Source organism: Thermobia domestica, chromosome 11 (genome assembly GCF_964235325.1).
Source record: "Thermobia domestica chromosome 11, izTheDome1.hap1.1, whole genome shotgun sequence".
In the NCBI taxonomy this organism is placed as follows: domain Eukaryota; kingdom Metazoa; phylum Arthropoda; class Insecta; order Zygentoma; family Lepismatidae; genus Thermobia; species Thermobia domestica.
In genome coordinates, this window is record NC_137464.1 from 115,243,140 (window position 1) to 115,261,880 (window position 18,741).

General features: G+C 37.3%; 1 protein-coding gene across 1 annotated transcript in view; it reads right to left on the reverse strand.

Moving 5' to 3' along the window:
* LOC145664366 (aurora kinase C-like) overlaps positions 1-18,741 on the reverse strand; it is a gene marked incomplete in the record, with an annotated part of 71,805 nt that overhangs the window by 23,651 nt on the left and 29,413 nt on the right. Inside the window, 2 exon segments of the mRNA XM_081731009.1 lie at positions 9,761-9,919; positions 11,496-11,624. Of these exon segments, the coding sequence (XP_081587135.1) occupies positions 9,761-9,919; positions 11,496-11,624 (288 nt within the window).

Consider the following 18,741-nt stretch of genomic DNA (forward strand, 5'->3'; position numbering starts at 1 on the left):
GGCTACTGTGTCGGCAAGCTCATTTCCCCGAATTTTGACATGTCCTGGTACCCAGCAGACAACGATGACATAGCCCTGTTGCCGTAGTTGATGACATCTCAGAAGAGTGTTTTGCACGAGAACATATTTGCTGAAGACAGTCTGAAGGATTTTAATAACTTTTTTTTTTTTTTCGAGTCAGTAACGAAAAAACACAACGAAGCAAAAAAATTAAGTGTATGGTCGAGGGCAGGCTTAACTGTGTTAGATCAGCAATAAGTACTGAACACAGGCGATGAAGACTAAATTCTGAGCTGTTTCCGTTGGAGACGAAGGCAAAGCTGACAGAATTCTCTCCTTTTGAACAGTTCATAAACATCACAAAAATAGGGGTAATGTTCAAATAATGTCTTGAACTCTTGCTGGAATTTTTGGATACTTATGTGCTGTTTTGTGTGATGATAACCGAAGGTCAAGCATTGATCAAGTCAACAATCATGATAGAGGAGCACAAACATGCTGTAAACAAAGAAATGGCCACACACATTCGTCTGCGCTGAGGTTCTCATAAGTACGAATATATAATGAGCGTTTAGCCCAAGGACTGGCTTCATATCGGTCGTAAACCTAGCCATCATGCAAACTAAGCTGCAAGGATGATCAGAAATACTACGTGATGGCTTCGAAGTTAAGAAGTCGCTCGCATCAATAAGCTAACGATGGTTCGTTTGCTTCAATATAAAGGAAAGTTACAGGACTAGCACGAAAAGCACCAGTAGCTAGCTGAAATCCTGGATGGTGTACAGTGTTAAGATGCTTTAGCAAAGAGGAACAGGCTAATGAGTAACACACAGTCTAACTTGGACCAAATTAGATTACGATATAATCGCGACAAAATCATACGATCAGCACTTAAATGCTGTGGTAAAGTACTCAAAGCAAGTCGAGAACTTGAAGGCAAGAATACTTAAGATTTTGCACGTTAACCGACGATAGAAAGTCACAACCAAAAATCATAATGCTTCAACAAATGAGATGAATGCCACTGAGAGGTGTAAACTGAAGCTGTCGAGTAATACTGTGAAGATATTTGGAACGGCAATAAAAATCTAGATTATCAACATACAACAGACCACAAGCAGGAAACTGGATGTGAGATCATTGACAGGTACAGCAAACAGTGACACTAAGGACAATGCCTTAAGAAACGCCATTTTCTTGCAGAATAGAACACACACACACACAATCTAAAATAATGCTCGTCAAGGAAATTATTTAAAAATTTTGCAATATGATCACGAAGACTCCAGTCACGAAGATGTTTTAAAATTCCGTAACCTCTTGTTGTGTCAAACCTTTTCCAAATCGAAAACTATAGCAACAAGATGCTCACAATGAAAAGAAGCTTCTTGGATCTAACTTTCAAGATTAGCAAAATTGTCAGTAGCAGATCGAAAAGATTAGGATTAGGAACTAAATTTCTGGGCTTTCGACAGCTATGGCCATATTAGCCCACCACAAATAAGGGATGACGCCCATCTACGATCACACTACCCGTCGAATTATAGAATAGAGAAGGAAGAAAATGACCAAGGACCATTATGCGAGGTATAACCGCGGCATTTGCCTGGTGCAAATTAGGAAACCCCAGGAAGACCTCGCTCAAGATGGCTGCCCTGAAAAGTTTTTAAACTTTTTCGATCGAATATCTCCACCAGGAATCGAGCCTTGGACCGCTCGCACTAAAGGCGAGTGCATTAGTGACTACGCTACGCGGGGCCACTGAAATGAAAAGAGCGAAAGCCACATTGAAATTTGCTGAGAAGAAAGTTTAACTCCAAATCTACACCAGTCGATTGTTCACCATACATTCAAACAGCTTATGGACAACTCGTGAAAGCAATAGATCTGTAGTAGGTGTCATTCATTGTGGTTCTCTGGTTTTAAGATCGGAAGGACCAGAAGCCTTATGCTTTTGACAGCGGAAAGCCTCCTCTTTTCAGATACGACTGAAGTTGCAATAATGCGAGCTGAGTATCACGAGAGATATTGCGCAACATATCGTATGATACGCGTATACAATCAATTCCTGGAGCAGTATTTGACGATTCACGTAAGGCAGAGTTGAATTCGAAAGCAGTGAAGGTACGTTGTAATTCTTCGATTTAGCGCTACGGAAATACAAATAGTTTCTCTTAATACGACACGGAAGAGATTAAACTCAACTGAACAGTGTGCAAAGTCAGATAAAGGAAAAGTGTTGGCCCAATATGTTGGCTATCTCTGAGAGGTTAGTTTCCAGTTTATTGATAAAGCGGATACTGCAGAAGAACAGTGGCCATTTATGGAAAGACTTCGACACCAAACGGTAATCATAGGAGCTCGGCTACCGAGAGATGTTACATAACCTTTCCAAATATGACACACCGATGTAATCAAATGTTTAGCACGGACACGAAGAATACGAAATTGTTGAAATTCTTGTTAGTTGGTTACCTATTAAAAGTAGTAACTCTTTCTGTTATATATGTAGATATTATACAATTAAAGGCCAGAAGCGAAATATTACGCCATTTATAAAAAGCTCGTACTTGGCATATTTTAACATGAAGTTAGGTGATCAGGACAAGAATTTCGCATCTCATATTGTGTGTAAAACGTGTGTAGAAAACCTGCGGCAATGATAGAAAAGGATTGTTGCCATCAATGCCATTCGGAATCCCAATGGTTTGGCTGGAACAAAGAAATCATGTTGACGACTTATTTTTGTGTATGTGAAGTGTCCGGTTTCAATGCGAAAAACAAAAAGCACATTGTGTATCCGAGCCTTCCATAAGCCATAACCCCCGTACCACATGGGCCCGATATTCCTGTCCCAAAACCATCAATACAGTTACAAGAGAGTATGTCTTAGCCATCTTCAAGTGCGGAGGATGGCGATGATGACACCTTTATACCGGATGTTGAAGATAAAACTACGTCTCTATAATCAGTGTGACATAAATGATTTGATGAGTGACCTAGTCTTCACTAAAGAAAAGAGTAAACTTTTAGGATCAAGATTAAAAGAAAGAAATGTGACAAATTCCTGTGACTGTGTACTTCCTGATTCAGGCAGTTTTTTGTTCAAGAAGAACTTGTGTTTTGCTGTGATATCCCTGGTTTCATTCGTCGTCTTGGAACAGTTTACCAAGCAAAGGACTGGCGTCTATTTATTGATTTGAGTAAATGAAGTCTCAAAGGTGTTCTTCTGCACAATGGGAATAAACTTGCTTCAGTGCTAGTCGCCCATTCAACATTTCGTGAAAATTATAACAATTTATCTATGGTTTTGCAGAAACTGAAATATATTGAACACAGATTGTTACTGTGCTGTGATTTAAAAAAGTGCGGTATCATATTGGGACAGCAAGCAGGTTATACAAAGTTCCCGTGATTTCTGTGTGAATGGGACTCTTGGGACAAGGATAGACACTGGTTAGTTTCTGAGTAGCCCAAGAGGAAACAGTTCGTGCCAGGAGCAAAAGACATTGTAAATCGCCCATTAATTGATCCTTAAAATGTGTTATTGCCCTCTTTACATATAAAATTGGGAATTATGAAGCTTCCTTCCTTTCTTTCGGTACCTGTCAGAAATTTCCAGGACTGTTGGATGCCAAAATTAAGGAAGGAGTTTTTGACGGCCCCCAAATTCGGAAGCTTATGAAGGATCCTACATTCACTACGACGATGAATGAAACACAGCTTCAGGCATGGGAATCATTCAAAGATGTTTCCAGCAAATTCCTGAGTTATGTTAAATATGACAACTACCAACAGAATGTCGAAACCATGCTGTACAACTTCCAGAAATTAGGTTGCCACACGAGCTTAAAATTACATCTCCTGCAGTCATCTGGACTATTTTCCTGCAAATTTAGGAGCATTCAGCGAGGAACAGGCGAGCGGAATAATCACACTCTTGATGATTTCAGGTTTGTAATTGTTTTACCATCAAAAAAATGTTTTATTTTTAATAAATTTAGTTAACCTTGATTTTTTGAAATACAATGATTTTTTAACATTTTTAAAGGGCCTCCTAACTCCCCTTACAACTCTCTACTCCACCCACTGCTTTAAATGTCTAAATACAAAATTGTTTCTAAAACTATTAAAACAACTAAAAAAAAAAAAGTATTGTTGACAAATTACTAGTTTTATGATTTTTCCAGTATGTGGATCAAAATTCCAGTATCAAAATTAAATTCCAGTTTAATTCAAATATTTCCAGTATCTCCAGTATCAGTAGACACCCTGTTTATACCTTTTACAAATTAATCTGTTACATAAAGTAGTGTTTTGTATATTCGTTGCAATTTGATCATGTTCCATTCAAATTTCACATATTCTCTATTATGGGGATTTCTATCGAAATTAGAACAATAAAAAATTTCAATTCCAAATAGAAAAAAAAACAAAAAAAACGTACGCGATAGGCAAAAATGGTTTCGATATTTGAAATCAGCACACCTAAATTTGGTTAAATCACCTCTTCAAGCTTTTGCCGGAGAAAAAAGTTATTTCGCAGGCTAGTGTAATGACGAAAATAATGACAAACAACAACACAGATCCAATAACAAATTTGTGTGGTTTTTTTTTTTTTTTATTTTTACTTATGTTTATATATCTTTTTAAAAAAGATTTTAATACACAATATACAAAACACAGGACATATAGAAAAAATGAAATTGGTATGAGATGCATGTCAAAAAAGAGCCGATATTTTTTAAGAAAACAAAAACAGATGGAAATTTACTGTGATTAATACAAGTACTTATCTTGACTATCACCTACAGATATTTCTGGTAGAGTGGCACAAGCTTCCGTATACCCTCTGTGTAAAAATCGGCTACCTGAGAGTGCAGCCAGTCCAGAGCTGATGTCTTGAGCACTTTACTGTCGTTGAAACGCTTCGATGTAAGAAACATTTTTCATGAGGAAAGAACTCTGTAGACAAGACTGGGGATATGAGGAGGATTGAATAATTCCCATCGAAATCTTTCGATTGCTTCAGAAGTACGAGCAGCTGTGTGTGGGAGGGCGTTGTCATAGAACAGAAAAATTCCAGAGAGTAGCATTTCTCTGCTTCGATTTTCGATGGTACTTCGCAGATTATTCAGTGTTTGGCAATGCACATCTGCTGTAATGGTTCGTCCTGGTTCCAAGAATCCACGAGTTTCACACCCATTTGGTCTTAATACACTGTTGTCATGTTTTTGTGAACTGATAGTTTTTTTTTTTTTTTTCGCTTTAGGAAAAACAGTGTGCCGTCATTGCATTGACTGCTGCTTTGACTTCCAAATGGCGTAGGATATCCAGATTTCGTCCCTCTGTTACTATGTGAGAAAACAGGTCATTCCCATTTTCCCTCTCCTCAGTGGGCCAAAATTTAAGTGGAGATGTCACTTTTTGCTCCTTGTAAGCATCTGTCAGCATTTTGGAGCCCACCTCGCACACAATTTGTGATAACCCAGCTTCTCAGTCACAATTCGATAAACTGTTTTCGTAGACACTTCTTGAAACTTTTTCGCAAGTTCAATTATTGTAAACAGGCGACTGGATCGCACTTTCTCGTTACCGCGTTCCACTAGATCGTCCGTCTGAAAACTACGTCTTCCACTACGCTCATCGTCATGAACATTTGAATGCCCTTCCCAAAACTCTCAGCACCATTGTCTCACCTAACCTCACTCATTACTGTCGGTCCGTAAATAGCATACAATTCCCGATGGGTAGCTGCATTCTATTTTTTGGCGTTCAGAAATCACGCCGCAAAAGCTTCATCATCCTGGAATATAACGTAATTGTCCGAAAACAACACCTCGACCATAGGATGCACACAGCACTCTAAAATGGCAACAATCACAGCAATGACCCGACCGGTAAGCGTCAGCACAGGACCAACTGAAACCAAGATACTGTTGCCCAAAGTATTACAGAGCCCCACGTTTCACGACTGGCCGAAGATACTGCCAATCATACGCCTCTTTGGGGGTCGGCCACACAAACACGGTCCATAGTTTGAAATAAGGAGAACGATGATTCAGCCGAAGGTATCACTATTTCCGGTCATCAGCGATCAATGTCGCATGCTCGCAGCACCATTGGCGTCGTTCTAAAGTGAAATGTTACCTTTTGCACGTGCAACCCCGACCTTTTATATCCATGTATTGTAACTCGCGTCGGACTGCGATTATCGAGTACTGCTTACAATATGAAAGGTGCTCCTTGAGGCTCTCAGCCACTTGTACCATAGTTGCACGACGGTTCTCAATTACAATCTGCTTTAGTGCTCGACGAGACCTGTCACAGTTTTCTTCAGATCGCTGTTCCTCTTTGCCGGCTTGGTTTTGCTGTGAGGTTTGTAGACCATCATTACCTTGAATACTGATTTTCGTGACACACTAAACATTTGGCACTTTCGTTTCGTTTGACACATAACCAAGCGCCAACAATGTGCCTCTTTGGAAACTAGAAAGGTTGCCTATTTTACACTAACACCGTTTGCTCATTTCACTGAACAGTGCCGTTCTATTTTTCACGCAATACGGAGTTGCCCTAATACATAACCACCACAAGCCCGGCGCTGCGGTCGCTGTCTAACGTTGTAACATCTAACGTGTTCTCATTAAATTGATATTTTATTTCCGATGAGGAATTGGAAGATTTATAGACAATAATGAAAATAGCTACATTCAATAATAATAATAATAATAATAATAATAATAATAATAATAATAATAATAATAATAATAATAATAATAATAATAATCTCTATGCACTTTTGATAAAATCTTCAAGAGACACTAACGAGGAAGGTCCATAAACCGTGAGAGTTGAATTTTGATGAAATTTTGTGACAAGATTTAGTTCGAGTTGCTAAGTAACGTAATAATAGTCACTCAATGCGCAAACACTTCGTTGAGCTGCTACACCGACGCCATCTAGAAATCCAGTAGGCAATGTCCAAGAATACCCTTTTGGCACAAAAATGAAAAAGCTTTTGATAGATCTGACTTCAGTATTGTAAACCAAGATAGAGCATCTATACGCAGGAATATTTCCAGTGCATGATCGCCATCTTGAATCGCCGTCAAATATGATAAATGGCAAGGGGGTCATATGGAGTATCAAATAGCACTGGAATTTACTTCTGAATCCATTTCCGTAACTAAAGTTTACATATCTGTTTTCGCTTCAGAGTTAAGAGCTCTCTCGCCCACAGGAACATGTAAAAACTGAGCAAGTAAAATTTGTGTTATGAAACACGGTCGTGCGAGCACTTGCAGGATTTTAACTAATGCAGTAGTTAATGCAGTACAATAGCCACTATACCAACCAGATCTTGAGACTAGTGAGAGAAATCGTTAATTAAATTGAAATGTTTGTAGTGAAAAATGGAATAGTAACACTGTAACAAATTATACCTATTTCAAAGTGCGCTATAACGTTATATGTGAGTCTCTGTGTGTTGCGATTATGCATAGCATTTAAATGTGTAATATAAGTTAGGTGCAATGGCACATATGACTTTACAAGAATATGTCTTGAAGTTATTAGAAAATTAATAGAAAAATTATTAGAAAAATAATATTAACTGGTGCACATAAGCAAATATTAACCTACTAACCTTTTGCTTTTCAGTTGTGATGATGGAGATCCAAAACGAAGTGATTAGCACACAGTATCATGGAGCAGTGCAAACACTTAACAAATGCACTTTCGTCATAATCTTCATGACCACAGACACTATTTTCTACTAGTCTCCAGAATATTTGTAAATGAACCAACTATTGCTCCTGTTACGTACCTACATTTCTGACATGCATATGCAAGCATGTCCTTTAGGAGCGGCGCACAAAATTGATGATACACAGCAGAATGCATTTTCTTTATGAAAATTCTGCCATATAATTTGTACACCGAACAAGTGAACACCTGCTACAATTAGTTATTTATCACAGTTTTGATATGAAAACTAGTCTTTCCCTTATTATAAGCCAGTGTTTTATCCTTAAAGGTGGAAATATGTAGATATTTAATTATTTAATATTGAAGGAAAAAGCAAGAAAGAGGCTTGCTTTATGGATTGCAACTTGGTATTGAATCTTGTAATAATCTTTATTGCCATCTATTCTTAGCAGGTGTGTATGCATTCACTTATCACTAATAGCAGAACAGACACAAGAAAAGTGAATTCTAAGTTTCCAGGTGTATCTTCTTGTAAGAATTAGCTATGAACTGATAATTTAAATCCCCTTCATTGTTCAATGCGGCAGCAATAAATCGATTGTATTTAGACAAACTGGCAATAAATACATTAAAGTATATTAACTTTGTAATATACACGGTAAATTATAGGTTGTCAAGTATGAGTACCATATTGGAAAAGAATGCAATATTCTGCAACAATAATCGTCTTTGCGTAAGGATTCAAAATTGAAGAAGAAAATGTAACATACTATCTATGATGGACCACGTAAAATTGCCTAAAATAGATTTTTGGTTTTGATACAGTTCAACGTCCAACACTTATGCCTGCTACGCTAAAGGAGACGCGGACCTACTGATTATAGTGGAATCCGAACCATTTTGGTCGTTCAACTAATATGCACCAGTTTATATCATTTTTCTAATATATATCTGAACAATCCCTTTGGTATTCTCTGCTTGTCAGTACTATTACGCATGTGTTTCATCGACCAGCAGTCTATTCCATCGCACTTTGAAATAGTATAACTTGTAGCATGCTGCTATTCCATTTTTCACTACAGGCATTTCAATTTAACGATTTCTCTTACTAGTCTCAAGATCTGATTGGTATAGTGGCTATTGTACTGCATTAGTTAAAATTCTGCAAGTGCTCGCACGACCGTGTTTCATAACACAAGTCTAACTCGCACAGTTTTTATATGTTCCTGTGGGTAAGAGAGCTCTTAACTCTAAAGTGAAAACAGATATGTAAACTTTGGTTACGGAAATGGATTCAGAAGTAAATTCCAGTGCTATTTGATACCCCACATAACCCCCTTGCCATTTATCATATTTGACGGCGATTCAATATGGCGCCTTTCAAAATTGCGATCATGCACTGAAAGTACTCCCGCATATAGATACTCTACCTTGGTTTACATTACTGAAGTCAGATCTATCAAAAGCTTTTTCACTTTTGTGCCAAAAGGGTATTCTTGGACATTGCCTACTGGATTTCAAGATGGCGTCGGTGTAGCAGCTCAATGAAGCATTTGCGCATTGAGTGACTATTACTATGTTACTTAGCAACTTGAACTGAATTTTGTCACAAAGTTTCATCAAAATTCAACTCTTAACGGTTTATGGACCTTCCTCGTAAGTAATAAGGAGATACAATAAATAAATAAATAAATAAATAAATAAATAAATAACAGAATAACTAGCTCTGAATCTGGCAACTCAAACTATATAATGAGGCGACAGCATAGGAGAATGTTTAGATGAAATATCCACGGGAAATTACTTCAGTGAAATTACCTACACGTGGGAAAGCTTCATGAAGGGTTTTCCTTTTCTTCATTCCTTCAAAAACGCGAAGACGGACACAGCGAAGATTCGGAATTTCTATTGTTTGTAGAATTACACGAATCAAGACTGTAAGGACAATTCTATGTGACTGGAGGACAGTAAATTTTCACTGTTAACCAAATTACTGGTACTATATCAATAACACAAAATTAGAAATGTAAAAATTCAAATGGTAACCTACCTTAGTGAAGGAGCATGAACAGACCATCCGAAATCTGCAATCTTGATTACACCATAATATGTAAGTAACAAATTTTCTGGTTTGATATCTCTATGGATTACTTTATTCTGGTGACAATAATTCAATGCATCCGCTACTTGATACAAATATGTCGCAGATCTGAAAGAGAGAATTGAACGGTGTTATGCATCAATTGACCACGCGCCAAAACACCGTGCTGAGATATTGAAGGAAATAACCTGTTCCCATTACGATCCAGTACTTGGCGCTTGGTCGAATAGCTTTTCCTGAATGTTTAAACGAATAGTAGGGTTTCAAACTATTTCTTTTACATTATTTACATTGTTTCCTACTCGCTAATGTAAAAATCTCGAAAATCGCAAAATGGCGCTTGGTCAATTAAAGCATAACACCGTCCAATTGTTGTATCATTAGTTTGTGGAATGACAATGAAAAGAACAGTACATATTTGAAGATGTAAGCCTAAAACTCATAAAATATTTGTTTAATCTTAAATCTGATTATATGATGTCCCGGCAGTTAACTACACAGTTGAGAAACAAAATATTACTGAATACATAAAAGTAAAATTATCAAGAATTGTTATATAATAACACAATCTTCATTATTAGAAACTATCAGAAATTCTATTTTGATAGATACTTAAAGAAGAACTGATTCCTTTACTCTTCGGAGCCTAAAACATTTTGATACGTGCATGAAACTCGAACTTGTTCGCAAGTATCCGGCAATGGTCAACAGATATGGTCCTCATATTGAATGACAATGCTGTCGCACAAAGGACGGTGCTGACTCTCCATAAATTGTAATATAAAACTTTCTTACCGATCATATTCCACAATAGTGATAACACCCTCTTTCGGCATCTCGATCACTTCTTAGGAGATAAGACCTTCCCTGATGACTGGGGGATGAAACATGCAGTTGATTTCTTCGCATCACAGACTATTTTTTTTTTCGCCAGAAATAAACACGTTGGCCGAGCGATGGTAAAAGTGTGCAGTTACAGACAGTGACTTATGTGTACCTAAGTATTACAGTACTTTCTTTTTTGGCTTTTGAAAAAGACGCATCTAGGGTAGACATTTTATTCGCATCAATTTCATTTTTTCTTCTCTAATGCATTTAAATGGAAGGTCCAAACATACAATAAAGTAATTCTTAATTTTAATTGCATTTCCAACGTAAAAATGTGCTTACAATTTATTACAAGGCGAAAACTTAAATGCAAGATAAAATATGTATGAATGTAGCAAACAGAATGTCCACTAAATTTGTTAAGTTAAACTTCCTGACCAGATAAAAAAAAAAAAAAAAAAAAAAAATCCTGACTCAAAATTAAATTTTGTACTATTGCAAAATATTTTGTTTTCTTTTACATGCAGCCTCGATAGCTATTCAACTCTCATTTGAATAGCAAATTTTAACAAACTATTATTTTATTACTTCATTGCAATTCAAAATAGAAAAACTTACACGAACAAAGTTTTTACTAAAATATTTTGCAAAAGTACTGATTAAAATAACTGAAATTTCTCTTTCCATTTCCATCATAAATGTGTTATGTTAGGGTAAGCAGCCGCCAGACATACGGGAGAAAGATATCTGAGTCACCGTTAGTACAGTAATCAGATTTTTCCCTTATTCTAATCAAACTTAATTATATTATTGGCCGCTTAGAGTAAAATAATATTGTTATTAATACTATACTCACTTTTCTTCACTAAATCTTTTTAACTTCCTAAGTTCGTTGTAGACTTCACCACGTCCAGCATATTCTAGGACAAGAAAAACACGTTTCTCATCATAGAAAAACGTATACAATTTCAGAATGTTCGGGTGGCTAAAAAGAAAAGACACTAATCAATTTAAGTCAAAATTAATAAAGACAAAGACGCAATGCCACTCGAAGTAAAACATTGACTAATGTAATACTAAAGATACTAGTACGAAGTACCTAATAACATTGAAAATTCCAATACTAGAACTGAAAAGGAACTCTACTTATGGAAAAACTCACTCCGTTAAATTTCTTAAATGTGAGACATTTCGATTCTTCATATCTTTCTGAACATAAGTCATAATGAGAACAACAACCGGAAAGCCCTTAAGAGACTATTTAGGGTTTCTTACGAATCAATCTTTTTAACTTTAATATGGTCATTTCTAACTAAATGTCACTTTCATTTGGCAAATCAAAAATTGAAGTTGTTTAACATGTTTAATTAATAAAATAATTTGATATTTAAATTACTGAGTGATCCAAAGACGGATTTTAAATACATTCATGTCCAGAAGTTAAGGGACACCATGGAAAGTAAACTAATGTAGACAGGGGATCATTGCCGATCTGCAGAATCAACCTGTGGGAGAGATACTCAAGGACTATTCTGAAGGTCATGACAGAAACACAGCAAATGGCTAATGTAAGGCATCTACCTTGTGAGAGTTTATACTGTTAATTTCACATCTGTCCCATTTGAGATCGCTAGAAATGTTCAGTACTGGGTTTGTTCACCCGAACAGCGATTCAGGTTGCACACCTTATTTCCGTGCTGAGGATTGGCCAGCTACCAGTTCTTATTGCTAACATCCCATTCTTGCACAAAGAACCGTCTAAAGTTCTCCAGAGGCCGGGGGGTGAGGGATTTTTGTTACAATCAGACTAAGAACTAGGGACCGAGATGTCCCCTCCAAACATGGATATCCATGTAATCCAGGTACTCTTAACATACTTGTACTCTGTGTTGGCGGTGATTATTGTCTATAAGATGAAACTTAATGCCGTATGCGTCGCACATATTGTTGCAGGATAACGTCCCAATAGTTCGTATCCACCACAATATCCTGCGGAAATGTATGAAAAAGTGTCTTTATCCCTAACATAGCACAGATGCCACCCCAGATCATAAAAACCCCGGTACCACTATAATAATCTTGTTTCATAAAATTGGTAGTGCGTACCGCAGACCAGGAACATGTTATGAATGCCTAGAACACAAAGATATCACGCATGTGGAGTTACCTACACGCTCTTCCCCGGCTTTTAATCCGGTTGAAAATGTGTGGGGCTCCGAATAACACCCAAATTCCACCACCCAGAAATCTGGGCCTCGGTCAGGCGTTTGCCTCGAATGGGATGTATGAACTGAAGAACTAATAGCTGGTCTCAGAACCAGTATGAACCCGCTGTGCAACCAGAGTAGTCATTCGGGTGATCAAATCCAATACTGAATATTTCTGGTGATGTCAAATAGCACAGACATGAAACTGACAGTAAAAGTTTACAAAGTAGGTGCCTTACATTCACCATTTGCTATGTTTCTGTGTCAAATGATCTTCAGCGTAGTGAGTGGGTATTTCTTCTACACGTTTGATTCTGCAGATCGGCAACGGTCCCGTGTCTTCATTCGTTTATTACTTCCCATGGCGTCCCTTAACATCTGGACACGAGTGTACTATTTGGTCTAGGAATTAATTCGTGCGGGTGGACAAGAGATGGCGCAACGAACGGATCGTCCCACAGTTCCGTGTATCCACACATGTGTTGCAAACCCCTGTCATCGCGTATCGTTCGTAGTATAGGGCAGTGGATTAAAGCGTCAACAACAACAGTTTGTAGTTAAGTGAACATGGCGCAATTTCTGCCTGATAAAGTGTTTTTGCGGGGTGTCCTGATTACTTTAACATGCAGAAAAGTGTGACTGAAAGTCATCGTATTTTGGTGGAAGTGTATGGTGACCATGCTCTAGCTGAGCGAACGTGTCAGAAGTGGTTTGCACGGTTTAGAAGTGGTGATTTCGGCTTGGCAGACCAAGGCGAGCTGGACAGCCAAAAATATTTCAAGACGAAGAATTGACAGCATTGCTCGAGCAGGATTCGTGTCAAACGCAGGAACAACTTGCAGCAGCATTAGGCGTTGATCAAACAACAGTCTCCAAACGCTTGAAAGCCATGGGAATGATTCAAAAGATGTCACATTGGGTTCCACATGAATTGAAAGACAGAGACGTTGAAAGACGAAAAACCATTTGCGAATTGCTGCTTCAACGACAGAGCAGAAAGGGGTTTCTGCATCGAATTATTACGGGTGATGAGAAGTGGATCCATTACGAGAACCCTAAACGAAAAAAGGCCTGGGTGAAACCAGGTGAACCAGGTCCATCACAACCAAAACGAGATATTCACTGTGCAAAGGTTATGCTGTGCATATGGTGGGATATGAAAGGTGTGGTGTACTATGAGCTGCTGCAACCGGGTGAAACTATGAATGGAGAACGTTATCGACGACAATTAATGCGTTTGAAGCAAGCTCTGGCCAGAACACGACCAGAATGGGAGAACAGACATGATAAACTTATTGTTCAACATGATAACGCTCGCCCACATGTCGCAAAACCGGTCAAAACCTATTTAGAAAATGTCGGATGGGAAGTTTTACCCCACCCGCCGTATTCACCAGACGTTGCTCCTTCGGACTACTACTTGTTCGATTGCATGAACAACGATTTGATTGGACAGCGGTTTACTTCTTCAGAAGATATCGAAACATGGGTCTCTGACTGGATCGCTTCCAAGGATGAGGACTTCTTTCGCCACGGAATCCGTACATTGCCTGACAGATGGGCGAAAGTGGTGGCTAGCGATGGACAATATTTTTCTTAAGGTATTTATGTATTTTGTGTTTGTACTACAGCTTCAATGTGTGCGTACCAACCGCACGAATTAATTCCTAGACCAAATAAAAACCCATTTCTGGATCACACAGTAATTAGTTATTTAATATTTTATTAATTAGGCATCTTAACTTTATTTATTTTATTTTATTTTTCGATTTGTCAAATGAAAGCGGCACTTAATTAGAAATAGCCATATTGAAGTGATTCGTAAGAAACTCGTAACGGGCTTTACGGTTGTGCCCATCATGACATGTTCAGAAAGGTATGAAGAATCTAAATATCGCACATTCAAGAAATTTAAGGAAGCTGTTTTTCCATAATAAAGTGCAGGGTCCTTAAAGAAATTCGTACACACAAAACAATTCTTTGTCAATAGAAAGTCTTAATTTTTCGTGATTATTCCATGTAGTAGTTAAAAATAGGTAAAAATAAATGCATAATTGTTGATATATACAGGGATTAAATTCTAATGTGATCGGTGGTGGTCTCTTGATTAATATTCTGGTGAGTTGTCCAATATTTCAGTGGAGTCAACCCCGAAAATATACCCGGAAGAACGACATTTTGCAGGAGGTTAGTGACAAATATAAATAAGCAATCAATAGCAAAATGACTCACATCTCATTGATGTATGATGCTGTTAAAAATATTACTACAAAGTATGGAAGACCGAATGTATGGAGTTTTAAATGTGCGATTTGGTGGGGAATATAAACGACGAATAATCCGAAATAAGTTTCTTTGTGGTATTTCCTGTGTACCAGACGGTGATTCAATGCACTTAAGATTATTTTACATTATATATATAATGAGTGCGTTATGATGTAGTGGCTTCCGAATTAATTGGAAAACAAATATTTAGAAAATGAAATATGGACATTTATCTTTTCATACGAATTAAGAATGACCGAACAATAATTTTTTTTTTTTTTTTTTTTTTTTTTTTTTTTAAATAATAGTTCATGAGAGAGATTATAACAAACCATACTTAAGTCAGACTGACTACGTCTTCTAGCTTGACTCCTAACATTCGGCCGCCACAGAGCACACCTTTAAACACCTGTCTGTAAGTACAATGTAAACGAATTTTTCCCGTGACTGAAAACGTTTCGTTCCTACCTCCTTGCAGCAGGGGAGATGATAATGTCCAGAATCCTAAGCTCTGTGTTGACGCGAGATCCATACGATCAAAGTGGGAGAAATTTCGTTTCTAGCAAAAATTTCTACGACGAGAGATACTCCGCAGTACATTAGCATGTTTTGCTACGCTCGTATACAAATTCTATGAAGGAAGGAATAAAATGCACTTTACAATTTCGGAATTGCACCTGATGTATTTTTAGGACACTTTTTCTTTTCCACAGATGACTCGTACATGTTTTTTATCCTCAAGCCCCAGAGGTGGAGCAGATAGATTGCCGATGGATGTGAAGTTGTCATTGACGAAGATCGCGCAGGACGGTTATCAACATCCAGTAATGCGGAGAACGCTGAATGGGCGAATGTCGAATATTCAAGTGAACAGGAGATTGACTGTCGGTGAAATTAACGAGGAACTCAGCATTGGACACGCACAAGCACATCCGATCATTCATGTTGTCTTGCAGTAACAAGTTTCGCCTTAATAGATACCTTACCATTGCCTCCTAGTCACAAGCCAACGAGGATTGCTATCTATCTCCTTACAGTATCTTTTGCGTCACGAACAGAACAGCAACGGATTCCTTGCTTAAATTATCGCATGAAACAAGAGCTTTATCCACTACTATACACCAGAGATGAAACAAGCATTCACCAGTTCACAAGAAGTTCTAGGTGGTTGCATCGGTGGGCAAGTGCGCCTCACCGTAATCTGAGACACAAAAATGTTCTGCTGGCGCTTCTTGACGAAACTGTCGATGGACAGCGATACTGTAAAATTAACAGTTTGAAGGCTGTAATCAAGCGAAAGCGACCTGGCTTGCTCACAAGTATCTTCTCCTTGATGATAACGCGAAATCTCAAACAGCCAGAAATGTGGAACACGTACATAATCTTCGTTGGGAACGTACTGAACATTCCCCTTACCGTCCATATCTTGAACCCAGTGACTCAACTATTCCCTCTTGCAAAGTTGGCTGGGCGGGAAGCGTTCTTCAAGCAATGAAGAAGTGAGAACTGCCATCAGGCGTTTCTTCTATTATATATAGGACACAATACTTTATAAATAGCTGTTCTTCAAACTACTGCATTAGTATGTCAATGGTGATTATGTACAGAAATAGAGGACATATGTAAGTTGCCCTAAGTACATTTTTGCCATTGTGTTGACTCAGTGTTGTCAAGTCAACAGATTTTCTTCTAATTGTAGTCGACTTTAATTATATTTTTACCAAGAAATGGAAGCGTTCAGTAACTACAAGGGCAATACCAACACAAACTTATTTATTGACTCGCTCGTTGTGTCTGAAGCTATTTACTCCTCTCGATTATCAACATTCACCAGTGCTCCTACAACGCTCAGATTCTCCATTTGTTTGTTCCATAACATGGTCCATCACAATATATTTAGCTAAGCTTTCCGCGTAAGTACTCTCAAAATCTCTTTCAGGATATTAAGACACTTACATCACAAACCTATATACGAACCGTTCCCCCTGGTCTTTCTCTATAACACTCTTACATCTTATCCTCACATCTTTATTCTCACTATTTTTATGTAAGTTTATTGTCAATATAATCTTTACTTTTATTGAAATATTTATTAGAATTTTATATTACATTTACTGACGTTCATTTTCATCTTTCTTTTTTAAAATATTTAATACACCCGCATGAAACCTTTAATGAACAAACCGTCCCATTATTGTCATCTTCCTCTATAAAACTCTTGCCACTTTCAGCTTACAGATACTATCACTCACCAACACGGTGCCGATCCGCATGCCTCTTATTGTTCCTTTTAATATTCTCTTCTTTCCTATTTCTTCCTTTACTTGTCTCATGAATTTATTAAAAAGTGTTTATGAAATTCTTTCTTGCATTCGTATTTACTGTTAAATATCGTATTTACCGATAATAAGCCGATACTAAAGTAGCAAATCAAGAAATAATAAAAATAACTTTAAAAATAAGATTTATCAATGAAGCATACAACGCATAAGGAATAAGTTTTGTACCATTTAATTGTCTAGTCAGTCTTCACAACAATCAGATGATTCAGATTCACCGTCACTTTTATATATAAATTTATTTTTCTTGCTGTAAATAAATTAAAAGTATCCGTTAAATTCAAATCCAAACATGAGTAATACAAAATTTGAACTACTTCGTTGATAAAAACTAGAATTAAAATCCACTACAATTAGAAGCAAATCCACTGATTTTAGCAACACAAAATATACACAATGGCGAAGCCTTACTTGTGGCGACATTTTCGGAACTTTTTCCTATTTTCCCGGCAAAGGTTATCGTCTACTTTACCAGTCATGTTAACGATACCGATTTTAAGCCTAGAAGGATTTTGTGAACCAAGAAGGAAGTTTAAAAACGGTTGACTATTATCGACTAAATACGGTAATTGTTCTGAATAACAGCATCGGGATTATTTTTTCACCATATACCATATACGCTCGCGTAATGTCCGCACCCCAACTTGAGAGATATTTTTTTGGGGAAAAAAGTGGATTCTTGCTGCGTGGAAAAGCATATCCAGTGATCTCATTGTTAAAAGTTTTAAGGTAACTGGTATATTAATTTCACTTGATGGATCGGAAGCCGATCTCCTTTGGGAAGATAAAGTGAACAAAGAAAACACCGACAATGACTCGGACTTTACCGACAGTTCGTCAGATGAGTGAAAAAAATAAGGAACAAAAGTGCCAGAACTGCTTGAGTATTAACGTTTGTTTCTTTCGAGTGGAGAAAACTGCTTACAAGTGCTTTTAATAATTTTATATTTACGATTGTGTTGTGACTATATCAAGTGTGTGCTGACGTGGTTGAAAATTATGTTCGAAGAGAAAATAAAGATAAGATTTAAATAATTTGTTTATTGATTTTAAATGCCATAAATTTGATTCAATTAGTGATCCTCATTTGCTTTTCATTTAATTATTTACCGATATTATGTAGGAAGTTCAAAATGAAATTTACTTTGAAAAAATGTGACTGAAAATTGCGTTTTTTTTGTTTTTTTTTTGTTTTTTTTGTTTTGTTTTTTGAACGATCCGCGTAATGTCCGGACCTGCATTTTGACACCGTGATTTAAACAAAAAACACGGATATTACGCGACCGTATAC